The sequence below is a fragment of the Chenopodium quinoa genome, unplaced genomic scaffold, assembly GCF_001683475.1.
Source record: "Chenopodium quinoa cultivar QQ74 unplaced genomic scaffold, ASM168347v1, whole genome shotgun sequence".
In the NCBI taxonomy this organism is placed as follows: domain Eukaryota; kingdom Viridiplantae; phylum Streptophyta; class Magnoliopsida; order Caryophyllales; family Amaranthaceae; genus Chenopodium; species Chenopodium quinoa.
Genome location: NW_018742630.1, coordinates 443,214 through 462,348, shown reverse-complemented (window position 1 = coordinate 462,348; position 19,135 = coordinate 443,214). Strand labels below are relative to the sequence as shown.

Sequence of the window (19,135 nt, the reverse complement as noted above, 5' to 3'; positions counted from 1 at the left end):
CTTGTTAGTTTGTTACCATCTATTTAAACCTAACTCTAAACGGCGGTATAAACAAGTAAATAAAAATGCGTTGCAAAGAGTTGAACATAAAGTTGCTCTAGTTTGATACAGGTATTGACCAGAATCATGACCATTTATGTTTGCAGATACATGAAAGTTTCTGTAATTGAAAAAGATCAATGCACATCCACCATGCATTAAAAATACGCTGGAAAGAAATGATTGCAAAGAAATGATCAATGACGAGCATTTGTGAAAACTTTTTAGTTAATATTAACATTGTAATTTGTAAGATACCATTGAATTGTTTTGTTCCTAATGCCACAAATATAAAGCCAACAACAATGAATAAATGTCAAAATCTTAGTATCCTGGAATATGCTGCTAATAAGATTTCCCACAAAAGGAGATCAAAACAAAATACGGGTACCATAAATCTGAAAAGAATACCCCAACCAATTCCGTCAAAATCAGCACCGTTTTTTCAGCCAGAAAACAATTCACCATCAGTTGAAATCATATTTAACGTGTCCAAGGTATAAGCCGCAAGCAGGAGCCATGGGACTTGCAGCAGTAACGGATCTTGCATTCAGGATACATTTCACTGATGATAATTTATCATATTAGTCTCAGAATTAACCCTTACAGGCCTCATACACAAAGTGAAAAAAAACAGGAAACAGTTAACAAGTTAAAGTAAATCAAACAGAGACACACACACACACGGAATCAAAAATGAAGAAAAGAAAAAACTAAAAGTTTTAAGGTAAAGAAAGATCAAGGAGAAAGAGATTCAAATGTATAACCAAGTACAAAAAACACACCATCAGCAACTGTTATTTGTCCTGTGCCAACACACTTGAGAACACCAACGAGCAACCTCACCTGAACAGATTAGGCATATCCATGAACACAAATAATTAGAAAAAAATTTATTAAAGATTCATGTCATGGTGTAGAAGCAGTCTACATAGGCCATTTTCTTTTTTAAAAAAGTTCAATCCAAGAATATAATATAGGGTTTTTCTATATAGTAACCCTGTTAATTTCACTTTTCTACGTTGTGCCCCAACATATATAGCTTTCCACACTGTAACCCCAATATACATTTTGTTTTCATACGATAACCCTGCCGTTATAAATTCCATTAGTGGAGCTCACTCTCAATTTATTAATATTTTTTATCGATTTGCGTGTTGGAAAATGTTCCATTAAAGGTTTTCGGGGCTATTTAGGCAAAAAAAATAACTTAAATGCCTCGTTTTGCTTATTAAGTAATGTTTCGATTTACGCGTTCACGTTTTAATACTTATAACGAGGCATTTACATTTTTTTTTTTGTGAAATCTGAGTTCAATCTGGACCCTTAAGAGCCAAAATAGCCCCCCAAAACCTTTAACGGAACATTTTCCAGCGAGCATATTGATTAAGAAAATATTAATAAATTGAGAGTGGGCCGCACTAACGGAATTTTTGACGGCGGGATAACGATAATGTTACCGTATGGAAACAAAATGTATATTGGGGTTACAGTGTAGAAAGTGATATATGTTGGGGCACAACGTAGAAAAGCGAAATTAACAGGATTACTATATAGAAAAACCCTATAATATAATATTAAATGGTTTACTGAGATTTAGGGTAACACATTCATGAATTTATTTTACTTAGAAAATGTAGTCTGGTTTTCATATAACTCTTGCTACTTTTCAAATAACCTTCAATACTATTTCCTATCTATCCTTCCCCTCTAGCTGCTGGGTTCACTCATTCCTATGAAGTTTTAATATTAATTTTTGTTCATATATACACTTCACATGACTTTCATTAGCAGTAATATTACAAGTCTTCACAGAACCACAGGTAAGGGGTAAAGGATACCAGCATAACGTAACACTGCTCATTCTCTTTGACATTTGCATTGCCAATGATCATATATACACAGGACTTAATAAAAAGACATTCATAAATTTTTATCAATGTCGTCATAGCTTTCATGTTAGGCATAAAGCTAGATTATTGGTGCAGCTTCCAGAAAGCTTCTGTTGTATACATAAATGCATATTAAGGGAAACTAAAGAGAATGCACCCACCAAATCCCCCCTCGAAAGATTCTGAAAATTTTTAAAAAAAAAAAAAACCAACCTGATGATATAGAAAGGAGCGTGAACGTGCTTTAACTACCAAGCAACGGTGTCCTCTCCTAATTCCAAACTGTTGACAAGATTCAGTGAGCTCTTCTCCATTATTGTTTGGAGAATCCTGAACACTGATATTACACTGCTCTCTCTCAACAAAGGATGGAAAATACGGAACAGAAACAGATTCGGTGACATGAAGCTCATCTAATGTTCTAATGGGAGACTTAGCCTGTAATATTGAAGAAAAGCAGCAATTAATAAAATAAGTGTTATCGTGAAAACTGAAAACACAATATAAAAGAAATTCCTTTTAATAAATTTTTTAGTGCCAAAACAGATGATACAAGTTTTTTGCAACAAAAAATAAATCCCTTTTCACGTAAATTTACCAGCAAACCCTTACTTTCAATTCTTTCAACACATTAAACCATATATTATTAACTTATTAACCTAACTTAATCATCCCTCAATAAAAACTCTAACCCAGCTCTCCTCCCTCGCACCAACATTTTCTCTCTCTTCTCTCTCAAGCCACCCTCACCACCACTTTTCTCTTTTCTGTCACAGCCACCACCACCATATTTTCTCTCCCCTCCCTCACCACCACCATTGATCATTGTCTCTTCATCAATTGGGATTAGTGCCACTTCCTCCTCCCCCATAACAGTCGTCACCGCCGCCCCTCAACATTAAATTGGGTCACCGCCGGGATCCTCTCTCTTCTTTTTTGTTTCTACAACACAATTAAAACTTAGGGTTGAGGTTTTTATTGTTAAAATTTGACCATGAACACTCTAGACAAACTTGACCAAATAAACCATTAAATGATGATGGAAAGGTAATAATTTCCAATTTTGATCTTTTTTCTATAGGGTGGTTAGTGGTGGTTTGGAGAGAGGGGCTGAGTGGTGGCTGGTTTAGGGGAGAGGGAGAGTGAGTGGAGGTGGTGGTGGTTTTGAGCGGGGAGAAGGAGGGTGAGTGGTAGTGGTTTCGGCTGAGGAGATGGATGGTAAGTGGTGGTGGTTTCGAGGAGAGGGCAAGTGGTTGGTAGTGATTTCAGGGAGAAGGGAGGATGGTTGGTTGTTGTTTTGGGGAGGAGGGTGGTATTGGTGGTTAGAAGGGTGGATGGTGGTGGCAGGGTGGTGTTGAGAAAGGGTGGGTGTTTGAATTAGGTGGATGTTCCAATGTATAAAAAAGCTCAAGGCGCACTGAAGCAAGAGGGGTTTGGCTGCGCCTAGGTGCGCTTCTTTGAAATGAGGCGCAGTATATGGGCAGTCAAAAAAAAAAGTTTGCTTCAAGTGCGCCTCATGTGTGCCTCGAGTGTGCCTCGTGCACTTTTGGTGCACCTCAAGCGCATTGTTTGCGCCTAACCCAAAACACCTCGCCCAGACTAAATTAACTAATTAAGCGCTCACCTTGGTGCAAGTGAAAGGGTACAGGTATTGGTGGTGGTTGCCCTTATTTTATTAATTATCCTCATTCTCCCTCCTAAACCTCAATCACAAACCTTTGTTGGAAATGTGTCATTAATTTTGTTGCACAAAATAAGATATAGAGGTAGTATATATAAACAAAACATTTAAGTCTATAATAAAGGGCTATTGGTAGTATAAAAAAGAGTATTGTATATAATTAAAGGGATTTGAATCTTTTGCTACTTAAGAATACAATATACAATTAAGGGGGTACCAATAGTTTTAAAAGGGGCATAGTGTTCAATTAAACGGTTAATACTATCGACTATTTTCAATCATATCAACTGTCATTTAAATCTTTAAATCATGGTAAGTTTCAGGAATAAGATACCATATAGACCTAAAACAAGTAACATAATAAGAGCCCTTTTGCCATAATTGAATCAAAATTAGTGCCAAAGTAAACAATATTTTTCATTATTACTTAAATATAAGAAATTCAACCCCTAAAATTTATTTTCACGATTTTTATGATTGCCTTAAAGAGGAGAAATATTGGTTGCATAATATCATCTCCTAATACTTAATAGGCTCGTTGGTCTTGAGATACACGACATGCTTACATAATTTCTTGCAATACCCCCTTAATTACACAATACTCCTTGTTAAACTACCAGTGTCCCTAATCTTGAATATTTAGTATTTTCAATCTTCATTGTTAGACTTGTTTTCAGCGTATACGATATACACTTTCACCGAAACATAGTTTTAGGTAAATCAATTCACTATAATATAATAGGAAATTTTGGTAAAAAAAAATTTAAAAAAAATAAAAAATAAAAAAAACTTTTAAAAGCACCATTTTGCGAAAAAATACCTTTTAAAAGCTTTTTTATTAAAGAAAATCACCATGTTCATATTTTTTGCAAAAAGAAACCTGTTTACTTAATTAAACTCTAGTTTACTTAATTACTCTCTAATTTCTTCTAATTACCCTCTAACCCACATAATTATTTAATTATATTTAATTTATAAAAAAAAATAATAAAAAAAAAAAAAACCAACACACCTAACCACCAGCCAACCACCCCCATCTAAACCCGCCACCCAGGCGTTCTACCTCCACCGGCGACCGACCCTTTCTTTCCCCCTTATCCCCGCCGGCGACCACCTGTCCCGATGATGCGGATGCATTCAACGTTTCCTTTCTTGGTCCGTTTCTTTAATGTTTCTTAGATTAGATTTTGGCTTACAAGTTTTTACCTTTCACTTGAAAGGGTTTTTCTTGTTTTAAGCATTAGGATTTCTATTTTGATTAGGAATTGTTTTCTAATTTGATTAGGTTTAGGATTAGTTTTGAGTCTATAAATAAAGGTTGTAAACTTCAAATTATACAAGTTTGTTTTGTTGATTAAAGCTTTATTGCTTGTTAATTTGGAACGTTTCTTTCCAAGTTTTCTTTGTGTTTGACGAGTGAAGTTAAACATAAAAACCCTTAGATTAGGCGAGTGAAACCTGATTTAAGAGAGGTTAGATTAATTAGTGAGTGAAGCTAATTCAAACTATCCTCAAAAAACCCCTAAATCACGAGATTAAGGTGAGTGAAGCCTTGAAATCAGATTTAGAACCCTTAGGCGAAAACAAACGAGTGAAGCTTGTTTAAACCTAAGACCAAACGAATCAAGAAACGCATCAAATGGTATCAGAGCTTTTGGTGTGATTATTGAGTCGTTATATCCTTGTTCTTGAGCAATCAAGAATCAATTCGTGCTAGTTTCTTGGTTCTTGTTCTTCTCGGCGCAGATCTGGACCAGTTGGAAGTTTTAGGTTACTGCGAACTATATACTTGGTATTTTTCGGTGATTCTTTTTTGGTTGGATTCCTATTGGACTAAAATTATAGACTGTAAAATTTCGTGGTCATTGGATAAGTGACGCAAAATCTACAGCAACAAACATTCAAGAGAAGATTATTGATTGTGCGCAAATATGGTGAGCAAATCAACGGAAACTCACTTGCTTGAAAAGATGGCTTCTTTGATGGAACAAAACATTACTTTTATGAATCATATGAAAGGTCTTGAAGGGGATCATTATGATACATCTCAAGTGCTACTTGGTGAAGGCGTTTGTGCTTCTCTTAGTGCAAAAGATCTCGTTCCTTGTTATGATGTAACTTGAGGACAAGTTCGTTTTCAAGAGGGGGAGTATGATGCGGATGCATTCAACGTTTCCTTTCTTGGTCCGTTTCTTTAATGTTTCTTAGATTAGATTTTGGCTTACAAGTTTTTACCTTTCACTTGAAAGGGTTTTTCTTGTTTTAAGCATTAGGATTTCTATTTTGATTAGGAATTGTTTTGGTCTAGTGAGTTCCTATTTGAATTAGGACTTGTCTTTAGCAAAAGAGATTCCTAATTGGATTAGGACTTGTTTTTAGCAAAGTAAATTCCTAAGTGGATTAGGACTTGACTTTGGTTTTTAGGCGTGTCTAGGAGTTTTAGGAGGACTGAATAACCTAATCTAAGTTGAATTAAGCTTAGTTAGTTTAGTCATATCCGAATTAGGAACTTGGGGATCAAGTTTCGGTTTTCTTAGGTTTTCTAGGTCAAATGGGATTCTAATTTAATTAGGATTAGTTTTCTAATTTGATTAGGTTTAGGATTAGTTTTGAGTCTATAAATAAAGGTTGTAAACTTCAAATTATACAAGTTTGTTTTGTTGATTAAAGCTTTATTGCTTGTTAATTTGGAACGTTTCTTTCCAAGTTTTCTTTGTGTTTGACGAGTGAAGTTAAACATAAAAACCCTTAGATTAGGCGAGTGAAACCTGATTTAAGAGAGGTTAGATTAATTAGTGAGTGAAGCTAATTCAAACTATCCTCAAAAAACCCCTAAATCACGAGATTAAGGTGAGTGAAGCCTTGAAATCAGATTTAGAACCCTTAGGCGAAAACAAACGAGTGAAGCTTGTTTAAACCTAAGACCAAACGAATCAAGAAACGCATCACCCGAAACCCTAACTAGAATTTCACCTTCAAGATTATTAGCACTCACATTCAACCCTTGCAACTGACTTAAGCAAAACATTTCCGCCGGAATCTCGCCAGAAAATTGATTTTTCTGTAAGGAAAGCTTGTGAAGCATCTTCAAGTTTCCAATTGCCGGTGGTACTTTCCTGGTGAACCTATTACTAACAAGTCAAGCTCGCCGATGCAACCACCAGTCATCTCTGCCGGAAGCTCGCCCAAAAACCTTGGCCAACTCGGCAAGTTAAATATTCCAGCGGGAATCTCCCGAGAGAGCTTATTATTTGAGATTCAAAGCTGGACTACCCTTCCCCTTCCCTAACATGGACAGCCCTCTCCCTTCCCTTCCACCACCATAAAACAATCCCTGTTTTCTCTCTCCTCTCTTTTTAACCATTGTTAAACGTTAATTATGGAGAATTGTGGTCGTTGGTGGTCGATTGGGGCACAAACAGAGCTGGATTAGATGGCGAATTGGGCTGCTGGGTTGGTTGAGGGAGGAATTGCTGCTGTGCGGTTGCTGGTGTAAGGTGGTGGCAGTAGTATGCGGCAGCTGTGCTGTTGGGGCTTAAGTGAGAAGAGAGGGAGCAACGGGCAGGGATGGTGGCGAGGTATTGTTGGGCTGGAGATGGAGCAGTGGAGGCTGCTGCGATGGAGGTGCAAAGGTGGTGAATGGTGCGGCAGTATCCTAATTGTTGTTAGGGGAGGAAGAAAGGGAGGTTGGCTGCTAGCTGGTGGTAAAGGTGGTGATTTTTGTTTATTTTTTAAAATAAATTAACTAAATTATTAAATGATTAAGTGAGAGCTAAAGGGTAATTAAAAAAATTAGAGGTTAATGAAGTGAATTAGAGGGATTAGGTTGTCTTTAACAAAAAAATTCACATTCGGGTTTTCTTTCGCAAAATGGTGCTTTTAAAAGTTTTTTTTTTGACAAATTTTCCAAAGATGAGAGTAGGGCAGGTAATGTATTAAAAAATTGTAAAAGAAAATAGTGGAGTTAATAGTTTATTGAAAAGTAATGTATGAAAAAAATAATGAGAAAAAAAAAAGGTAGTCCCTCCGTGTTTTTTTAAGTGTTAACACTTTCCATTTTCAATCGTGTTTTTTTAAGTGTTATACTTCCTTTTTTGGTTCAAGGCTACATTAAAATATTATATATTTCTCCTCTCATGGTTCCCACCCAAACCTATTACTACTTTTTTTATTATATCTTTTCTCTCACATTCATTACTTTTCAATAAACTATTAACCCCACTATCTTTCTTTTACAATTTTTTAATACTTCAACTACCCCACTTACCTCTTATTTTATTTAAGTCAATTAAATTGCCTAAAACTATGTGCCGGTCAAAGTGTAACACTTAAAAAAACACGGAGAGAGTAACGAGTTTGAATGGGGACCATGAGAGGAGAGAAATATAATACTTTCTCCATTTTTTTAAAATTGTACCATTTAGGTTGGGCACAAAGAACAAGGATTAAATAAAATCACAAAAATGCCCATGTGACTACAAACAAAACAACGAGAGTAGGTAAATACCACATGAGAATAAGAATAAGATGGGTATTTGGTGTGTGAACATAAACAAAAAGTGTATAAAAGCATACCAAAAATAGAAATGGTGCAATTAATATGCAACTTCCAAAAAAGGAAAATGGTGCACTTAAAAAAACGGAGGAAGTATTACAATATAGTTTGTCAAAAATGGCCGATTTTAGTAAGTTTAACACTTAATAAAAAGAGAGAGGAAGTATATGGTATCCTTGTACAATCTGTACTATTCTGCTTTTCCAGTCAATAAATGCAGGTGAAACATGCTGTAGAATTTTTGTTTTGGGAAATTTTATCAATACTAGTCAACACATAACAAGTTTGACATGAGCAATATGATCCAACTTTTTGAGGGAAGGGTTCCTGAAGCTGGTTGATGATAATATGTTAAATTTAATTCATACAAAAAAGACCAACACCAGTTCCTTGCTTCTACACTAAAAATTATAGAAAGAAAAAAAAAATTGTGTTAACAGAAAAACGTACAGTTCACTAATATGCTTGAGGTGAAGTGTGTACAATCTACATCACCTCAAAGTATAAACAATGAAGCTAAATTGCAATAGATGACAGTCAGAAAAAAGCAACTACATGAAGCAAACTAAGACATTCAGGTTCAGTTGAGCATCCATTCTAGCAAAAGTTAACCAAGTCAAACCTATGTCCATAATGTTGATGAATTTGTACATTACTTGGAACATCTGGGCAATCCCAGGAAAACATTACAGGGAATTTATCAGAAAAATTACCGATCTGTTAAATACACTAATGAGAATGAGAACCATGAAATTAGTGATTATTCAAGGTTGTAATTGTTCTGTGGGGGCATAAAGAGATAATTTTAACAGATATGTATTGCCCTGTAACACAATGCATGACTTTGAACTATCAAGTGTCGAGAAGGGAGAATGAACCTGACAACCAGCAGCCCTGAATGAACTGAAATCATGGTGTCCAACAAGAACCTTGCATGCTTCCTATTGAAAAAGAAGATATCACAATTAAAGCACTCTAAAACATTAATATTAATAAAAAGACAACCACTTCAAAGTTCAAACCGACCTGCATAGTTTGAAGGTTTAGTTCCTCGGGAACATGCCACGCCCGATCTCTCTCAAATGTTGACAGTGATTCTTGACCTGATAGCAAGCGATAATAATACCTACATACAAAATTAGAAAAAACTCAGATTTACAATTTCACACAGAACATTACAAGTCTTCAAATAATGAAAGCCAGTTACATTGAATGCCATGACAGCTTTAGATCTTCTTCAATGTTTATCTGCTTGCTGGAAAAGCCCTGGAAGAATGCTAAACAGGAACCTAAAGCAACCTTTACTATAGAGGCACAGTTTATAGCATGTTTGAAGAATCTAATCATGCATTATAGTTGCAGAAAGTTGCCACTATTAATTGTAGATGGTATTGAAAGACCTCTACAGAAATTAAGCGACAACATACATACAGTGTTACTGTTTAATAACAACAAGCACTCATCAAAGACAAACATATTGAAATTAAGTTCCATGTTAAAGAAAAGAGTTTAGACAAGAAAAGGTGTCTATGGAACATATGCGAACAAACTCTATGGTTGTGGATTCCCTGAAAAAGAGATTAACACCAAAGGTCTTTTGTGAGCGTATTGCTGATATGGGTGTAATGTTCAGGTCTATTGGAAACTTGGTTTTTTGATAACTCATGCCATAGACACGATTATTATCTTTGGATAATAGTTTTCTCAATTTAAAAAGTTTGAGTTTATGGTTCACTCTAGTCTATTTTGCTATGATCTCCCAAAACAGAAAAGTTGGACTAGTTGGAAATTGGCAAGTTAAGATCACTTTAAATGAAATTTCCATTCAGAAAAACTGGGACCTGATTCGATCAGACAACTGTGATGCGGTAAATAGCTTCTTTAATGGAGTTCATTGTTTGGGAGGAGAAGAGTAGAACGTTCATCACTTTTATTTCTAAGAAACGCAACGCCAGTAAAGTGAAGCAATTCCGACCTTTTGGATTGTGCAATACAGTTTAAAAGTAATTTAAGATCTTTGTTCACAGAATGATGCTAATCATTAGGGAGATTGTAAGAAAATTTCAAAATGCTTTTGTCCAGCAGGGTAGACTCATGGCTGAAAACAACACATTAGCTCATGAACTGGTGGACTGGATTAGACATTAAAAAAAATATCGGAAATGATTTTGCAGCTGTGAATTTGTAAGAAGGGACTTTTTTTAGAGAAAGTCCAACAGAGAATGAACTTCCCAAAGTGGGTCAACAGGCTAATGCACTGTGTCCACAAATTCCTATTCAATACAATTCTGGTGAACAGAGAATCAACATGGCTGGTTCAATAGCAAGTGGGACTTAGACAAGGGTACCCATTATCACCACACGTCTTCGTTGTTTACATGGAAGCCCTATCAAGTGAGCCTTAGACATGAAGAGCCTAGAATCAATATCTGATCAAAGCTGCTGGCAATACTTCATCACGCATTGACAAAACCTGCAGCTCTCTTGGATAGGAAGTTAAAACAGGCACTAAGAATGCAATATCGCCATGTCGGCCATCCGATATCCTAATTTCGTGGAGCGGACATTAAGAACCTAGAGATACATATCAATCACGTATGACTCTAATAAGTAATAACCTTAATTATTTTTGTTGTCAAGTTCCTAGAACGATTGTGCTAAAGACCATAACCTAGCAACATCTACTTGGAGAAAGGCCTAGTTTTCTTCTTTCTTTACAAAATGAAAAAATAAATAAATAAATAAATAAAAATGAAATTTAGACAAAGCTTGAAGTAGATCTAGAATTATCCAGCATAATTGAAATCCATTAGCAACTTCTAAAGAAAGAGTATCAATAGTTAGTAATCAATAGGGAGTTTCCTGCCAGGAAGGGGTTGCCAAAACAATTTCAAAGCTGCATCTGAAATATTGCATTCTACTGGTAACAAAGCTTGGTTTGCTTTTAAGATAGATTTGGAAAAGGCTTATAATAGGTTGGAGTGACCTTTTATTAGGAAATGCCTTGCTAAGAATGGAATTGATAAAGACACTTGTGATCTAATCATGAGTTGTGTTTCCTCCTCTTCCTTTCATGTCATGATAAATGGTAGGCCCACAAAAACATTCCATGCCTCTAGAGGAATAAGACAAGTAGACCCCTTATCTCATCATCTGCATGGAATACCTCTCCTCTTTGATCCAAGAAGCCTGTGATGAGAGCACATGGACTCCCTTCCAATTCAAAAGAAATTATGTGGCCATCTCACACCTAATGTTTGCTGATGACCTGATCCTATTTGGGGAAGCATCTCAAAAAACCTTAAAGACTCTGTAACTAATATCCTTAACACCTAATCTATCTCTAGTCAGAAAATGAACAACTCCAAGAGTTAGCTTTATTTTTCAAGAACTTCAATGTTTCCCCTAGCTCTGACTTAGGTACCTACCTTGGATTCCCTCTCACTGATAAGAGACCCACCCCAAACCAAGTAAGCTACATTGCTAGAAACATGGCCTCAAAATTGTCAACTTGGAAATCCAAAACCCTGTCCAAAGCCAGTATTCCCCAATATGCCATGCAAGCCATTTCCCTCCACTCCTCTGTTTGTAAGAAGATTGAACAAATTTGCAGTAGATTCTTTTGGGGATCCACTCATGAACACAAGAGATGCCACATGATTGGATGGGACAGCATCTGCACTAACAAAGACCTTGGGGGCTTGGGGTTTAGAGTTTCTAAGCTTCAAAATAAGACCCAACTTGCAAAACTTTGTGTCACTCTGACTCCTTAGCTACCACCATCATCAAAACAAAATATTGTTCAAGGACAAATCTAAACTCTTTCAAGTATGGATCTAATATCTGGAAAGGTATGGGTAAAGGGTGGGAGGTGTTTCAACTTTTCACTCAATGGTCCATTGGGAGTGGGAATCAGTGCCTCCTTTGGGATCACAGCTAGAGAGGGCATGGTCCTCTAAGATCCTTAATCCAAGGGCCCCTGATGCAACATGAGGAAATGAAAACCCTGAATAATTAGTGATGCTGAATGGAATTTACAAAACCTCAGCGTAGCTATCTCTCCCCACATCCAACAACTAATCATATCTACTCCCTTCACAAGGGGGGTGACTTCCCCTTCTGATCCCTCTCAAAGGGCAATTTTTTTGATGCAAGCCAAGCTTACTCCCACCTCTGGCAAAGGTTGAATGCCAATTCAGCCCCCCAAATTCCATGGGATAAGATGTGGAATTGAAACCTCCCTCCACAATCAAAATTGTTCCTGTGGCAATGTTTGTGGGACAGACTTCCAACATGCAAGAACCTCTTTTTTAAACACATCACCCCTTCTCAGTATTGCTTTTACCTTGGCATCATTGAGGATGGCATCCATGTGCTAAGGGATTGTATAAGATCAATGGAAATCTGGAGAATGGCAAATCCCCCTACAAAGTTTGACCAAACTGACATTCAATCCTAGATTGTGCATAACATTAAGCATAATTCCCCGCACCTACGTGGGATACCATGGAGCTTCTCCTGTCATGAAGAAAATTTGGCTGAGAAGGAATGACTAGATCTTTAATAAGAAATCCAAACCCTTACAAAGCTTCTGGGTCACCACCATTCACTCCATCAAAGAACTCTTCTACTTTTCAAACACCAATTCTCCACCAACCATCCCCAAGAACCCATCCCTCATACTAGCTTGTATTCGTAGGACTTATTCTGGGATTTGGATCCAGGGTCTAGAAGGACATTGCTTAGCTCCTAATTCTTATATGGCTGAACTCTATGCTATCTTAGCTGCTTTAAATTGGGCTAGGGAGAATTCTTGGATGAACATTCTTATTCTCTCTATCAACAGGCTATCAATAGTATTTGTGATACTCATTTTTCCCTGATGAAGGCCATCTATTTGTGATAGACTTACAGAAGAAAACTGTAGCTCTTTTGGCCAGAAATGGCATGACTATTTGGGTGTTGCGTCGCCAATCTAACTCCTAATGTCTATGCTTTTGCCTATGTATACTTTCTTGCTACCTCAGAGGGGTAATATTATTGCTAATCAAATTCTGATCCTTTTCACAAAAAAAAAAAAAAAAAAAAAAAAAAAAAAAAAAACACTATTTTATACTACCTCCGTTTCTTTTTAGTTCACACGTATTCCTATTTAGGAAGTTTTTTTTTAGTTGACACGTTTCCTTTTGGGGTAACTTTTTTACCTTATATTTACAAGCTACCCCACTTGCTTTTTCATTCTCTCACTTTCTCCTCTCCTTAATAAATGTGCCTAAATCAAACGCGTCAACTAAACAGAAACGGAGGAAGTATTAAGGTTTCTATAGCATGCATATACTATTTCATATACTCCCTTCATTCCTTCTTTTGTTCTACTTCGATCTCCTTTAGGGTGCTCTATTTTTCTTTTTGTTCTACCCCTTTTAATTTTATACATATAAATATTTAATAACGTGTACATGCAATTCCATATACTCCCCACAATACCTACTTTCTATTATGAGTATTCTATTTTTATCTACCCAATCTACTTTATCTAATTTATTATACACACTTTTTACCATCTTACTCGCTCCCCTACCCCGTAATCTGTTCTTTACACACACCCACTTATGCTCTCTTCATATTAGAGGGGCACCAAATATTCAGACATGCCATGTATTGTTCCTAGGTTATAGTTCTCGACATCAAACAGACACATACACCACACATAAATGGATTGAAACAAAATATTGTCATACTTTAAAAAGAGTAATTAATTAAAAAAAATTATCTAATTCACTCAAATTGAGTAAAAAGATAGGCATAAAAAAATACCTACGTGCGCTCTTGAGCCTTATATCTGGCATGAAAATCAGAGGGAACACTACGTACATCAATAACCATTATGTCACCTTCTTTCTGCCACACATTGTAGAATGTAATCAGTACTATTGGACGAGCATAAAAGCTAGAGGCAAGAAGAAAAAATGTTGAATATAAATAAATGATAGTAGGTGACTGACATAATAGCTGTTAGGAAAAACAATAAAAAAAACTCACCTTATGAAAAATAAAGCAAGTGATCAATTGAATATTTGTTAGACTATTCCTCTTTGCATCATAGTGTATATCATTTAAGGTGACAATATTAGCGACACTCATCAGAATTCACAACATCTAAGAAACTTATCACCTCTCTCAGACTCTAGACTCTAGACTCTAGACTCTAGACTCTCTCTGCCTCTAAATTAACCAATTGAAATAAAATATCAACAATCAGATACCACGAATTACCAAAAAAAAAAAATTGTATTTTCAGGGTGAAGTGAGAACACTAATACACGCTTTTAGCACAATCATTAGGAAACATAATTCCTTTTTTGTATATTATACGAGTAAATTAAATGTTGACCATTTGTATTTTAGATTGCCTAATCAATATTACAAAACTATGTTGATTCATTATATTCAAATATACTTAAAATTGTGTTTAAAAGTAGAAAAATTCATAATATCAATAATCAATTAGATACAAATGATCTAAAACTATCCTACTCATGTAGATTACAGAAAGCCCAAAGGGTGAAGTAAGAGCACTAACATAAGCATTCAACAGAATCATTAGGATGCATCATTCCTAATTTATAAGATTGTCAAAGGACCTGTATGAGAATCAATAATCAGTTAATCATCCATTTTCCTCACTAAACAATTGACGAAAAATATATATATCTTGGAAGCAAAAGAAGATACACAAAAAAAAAAAAAAAAAAATAAAAAAAATAACACTTTGTTTAGATAAGAGGGAATGGGTAGGATATTCCATTCCTCGTTAGTAGACACCAGCCCTCTAAAATTGAAGGGATTAGGAGGAAAAACACTCCCCCTCCCCCTCCCCTTCCCCTTCCCCTTCCTCCTCTTTCCCTCTCCTTTCTAACCCTTTTATCTAGCTATCCACACAAAGTGAAAAGGATAAGATACAAATTTCAATTTCAATTTCCCTCCTTTCAAAAAGTGGTTCTATATCTAGATAACAAAGTGAACCAATTCCAAAATAAAAACTGTGTCATGGACAATTTTTGGTCTCATATGATCCCTTGATCCCTTGTCTGATCAACTGTTTGTTAAAAGCCTTGGATTCAGTTAGGCGATATGAAATATATTACTTTGTATTATCGATTCACTATTATCTATGAAGAAAATATTATTCAGTTAGAAAAAGTTTTATTTGTGTGAATTACTGAAATTGTCAAGAAAAGAAATTTATATTTTATTATGAGTGTGTTATGAACTTATCTTGTATGAGGATGCATTGTCTTGATTGAAATAATTTAAATCAAGATGAACCATACAGGGCCTAACGTGTCTGTTGCCTTCTTATACTTATTGGCGTTGTTTCAGGTATCATAATCCACACAATGTCCACAAGAGCTTGCAGACATTCGTAAGCTAGAGGGAAAGTTTATCCATTTAACATCTCATTCAAAAGCTGGAAAAAGGTGAAGGACAAGAGGGCTTATCGTGTGTTGACCACAAGACATGAACAGTCCTTTGTACAGTAAAATACAATGGTAATAATAAATATATATACTTTGTATAAAACTAATGTACAAACCACAAATTTCTTTATAATAAAAAAGTCTGAACAGCATTAAGTTACCTGTAAAAAATGGTTCACAGCTCTTCTAACAACAGAAGGTTCGTGCGGTTGCAACTATATAAAGAAACAACAAAGAATTTGCATATCAATCAGAAAAGGATTTATAATAGATTTGAAACACAGTTAACGGGTTAAAACAAAAGATCAAGTGAAGAGATGAATGGGAGGAAAGGGGAGGGGAATGCCTCATGCCAACAAGTGGAAAAAAAGACAACAAAAGATGCACAGAACCAAACAGAACAGGTTAAAACCTCTTGTATCCTATCATTTCATTCTACAAAATAATACTCTCATTTTTCTCTCTTCCTCCAAACTCAAACTCAACTTCAATGGCTGCCTTCTCTCTCTTCTCTTTTCTTCCTCCTTAAACTGTCAAATTTAAGGGAACCCTATCCATGTTGTTGAATATAATAAATGCCAAACCTTAAACTATATGATTCCTTTGACCATGTTATAAATTAAATACTTAAAACCTACCAAACAGGGGTCAACATCCTATATAGTATCAAGTTGCTGAAAAAGAGCTACTGATTTAATAATTTACCCAATGTATAACAAAACAAATAAAAAAAAACATGGGGATTCTGAACTACATCCGAGGCTTTCACAAAAAAAAAAAAAAAAAAAAAAAAAAAAAAAAAAAAAAAAAAAAAAAAAACAGCCCCAACATCTGAAATCTTAATTTAGTGGACAAACCTTTAATGTTTACCAATTGAACCTTAGTCCATAGATATGATCATTTACTCAATCATCTTCACAACAGTCAAGACCATGCCAAACAGAAACTTTCAGGCCTATTTCCTAGTTCTGACATGGATTCGATGTTTGCAATTGGATCTGGTCATGTTGGCACACCTCATACGAGGACGAGCATCATAGAATTAAGGAAATACTCCTCGTTCCAAAAGAACGTTTTTTATTTCTATTGGGAACAAAAATTTAGGAGAGAATTAAGTCTTTAAAAAAAAAAAAAAAAAAAAAAAAAAAAAAAAAAAAAAAAAAAAATTAATGAACAGATTGCAGCCACCAAGTCAGGATCTTAAGGAACAAAAATCTCAGAATAATTAGCTATGACATATGGTAGTGAAGATCCTCTGCAAGTAGTTTTAGAAGATTGCTTGCCATGCTATAGCTAACTAATAGGTATAACAAAAACCGATTACTCAAACAAGATTTTTCTGTTTAAGCTCACTTTGACACCAAAAGAAGCAATACTGCATAGATATAGAATCTTTTCAGTTCGTGTTCTCATACTGAAAGTACAACCAAAGGCAAACAGTACTCTAGCAATATCAGGAAGCAGTCATAACCCGTTACCAGCAATAACATTATTTCCTAAAATTTACGGATTTTTCACCAAATGCCCATGAGTTTTTTTTTTATTCACCACATACCCATGAAAATTCTCAAATTCACCATATACACTTGAGTTTCACAAAAATGTCACCAAATGCCCCTAATAATTAACGGCAGTTAATTTCGTTTGTCATTAACATTAATTATGACACGTGTTTAGGGTAATTTTACCCCGCCACGTGGTCCAACCAGAGGACGACACGTGTCAGCTTCAGGTTGGCCCAAAGTGGACCAATCTACGCCTGACACGTGTCACTCCAGAAATTAAGGGAAAAAAGGCGGCCTTCAGGCCCAAATCCCGAGAAAGCCGCAAAGCGGCGCAGCCCACCAATGATTAGGGTTCAGTGACCTAATCAGGGGCGCAAATCCCAAAGACTCTATAAATAGGGAGATGTCCCTCTTTTGGAGGGCAGGTTTTTACCATTTATTACAAACAGTCCCTGTGATAGAGACATCTGAGCTTGGAATCCGAGCAGATACCCACCTAAATTTCCGCATCTTTTCCTTTCTCTACAAGTCACTAACTTGTGCGTCGGAGGCAGAGCACCACCCAACAGGTGTCTCCGTTTGTTTTGCAGGTACAGCTCACGCCGGATCAGTCTTAGTGTTGTAACTCTCCCGAGGGACAAAAACACCCAAAACATTTGGCGCCGTCTGTGGGGAGAGTACCTCGAAGATGGTTCAAGAGTCTGTACCACCCCCTAACCGTCTTGGCGATGACCCAGGAGTCTTTACAGAACATCCGGCCCAGAGATATTCTGGAGCGGGGTGCCTTCCAGGCGGGTACAAGTCGACCCCTTGGCAGCCGGAGGGGGAAACCCATACGGCCGCTGGATCAGCACTGGTGCTACCCGAGACGAACTCATGAGGTTCATGACCAGCTTCAAGGGTGAGATTAAAGAGCTGATCACCCATAGCCGGGCTTGGCCCAAGCAGAGGTCAGTCGGCCAAGAAGGCTCCTCTGGAAAAGGGGAAGTCAGTCAAAGATCGGCAGCCAACTCCCCATCCAAAGGAGAAGGCAGCCGGGACCATTGATTGGTCCAAGATTCTTCTTCCTAAGAGGAATAACAATACCCGCCGGACTCAACAGCCGGTGGGAAGTAAAAAGTCATCTCTTGATGCCCGGGAAATAATCAACCGAAAGAGAAATCAACAGCTGTCTGAGTCGGCTTCAACGTCGAACTTCCCTGACAGCTTCAACAATACTTCTGCAGGGAATGCTCTCTCCCTGCACGAGAGCCAGACGGGTGGTAATACCGTCCACTCTGGCCCTCAGATGATTGGAACTGTGCCGTATGTACCTACTCAAGTTTACGGTCAGTATCCCCCTCACTTCATGCAGTCGACCCTCTTCGGGGATCAGGTGGCATATCAAAATGTCCAGCCACTGGATTGGCAGCTCCGTCTGCTACGCCTGGGTGAACAACCTTCTGCGTTCACCCGGGAGATAACCGAGGCGGCACAGCCGGCCAAGGTTAAGAATGTATTGGTGGGTACTTATGACGGTACCTCCAACCCGGAAGATCATCTCATGGCTTACACCAACCTCATGTATTTACAGGGGTTGGATGATGCCACTTGGTGTCGATGCTTTCCGGCTACATTAAAGGGCATTGCCCAACAATGATTTGGCAACTTGCCAGCCAGGTCCATTGACAATTTCAGGAAGCTCGCCTTCCTGTTTCTTTCCAACTTCTCAATGAACATCCCTGCTAAGAAAACAAGCCTTGATTTGAGCACTGTTAAGCAGGGGAGAGAGAAGGGTTGCGCTCCTTTGTCAGGCGGTTCAACCTGATCATAATTCAGATTCAAGGACTGTCTGACGAGGTAGCTTTTACAGACTTCTTCAAGGGTCTAAGAGACGGGTCGACCTTTAAGTTCGACCTAGTCAGAAAAGGGGCTTTCACCTTACAGGCGGCCCTGAGGGAGGCGGAAAGCTACATTCAAGCTACCGACCTCTGCCCGCCTGG

General features: G+C 37.0%; 1 protein-coding gene across 7 annotated transcripts in view; it reads right to left on the bottom strand.

Moving 5' to 3' along the window:
* Window positions 1-249: 249 nt before the first annotated feature.
* LOC110721782 (tRNA pseudouridine synthase A-like) overlaps window positions 250-19,135 on the bottom strand; it is a 55,278-nt gene continuing 36,392 nt past the window's right edge. For all 7 annotated transcript variants that reach the window (XM_021900975.1, XM_021900972.1, XM_021900974.1 and 4 more), the window contains 7 exons: window positions 15,810-15,863; window positions 13,989-14,068; window positions 9,194-9,293; window positions 9,046-9,108; window positions 2,145-2,369; window positions 825-885; window positions 250-604 (listed from right to left, as the gene is read on the bottom strand). In XM_021900975.1, coding sequence (XP_021756667.1) covers window positions 507-604; window positions 825-885; window positions 2,145-2,369; window positions 9,046-9,108; window positions 9,194-9,293; window positions 13,989-14,068; window positions 15,810-15,863 — 681 coding nt within the window. In that variant the 3' untranslated portion in view covers window positions 250-506. The remainder of the gene's footprint in view (window positions 605-824; window positions 886-2,144; window positions 2,370-9,045; window positions 9,109-9,193; window positions 9,294-13,988; window positions 14,069-15,809; window positions 15,864-19,135) is intronic.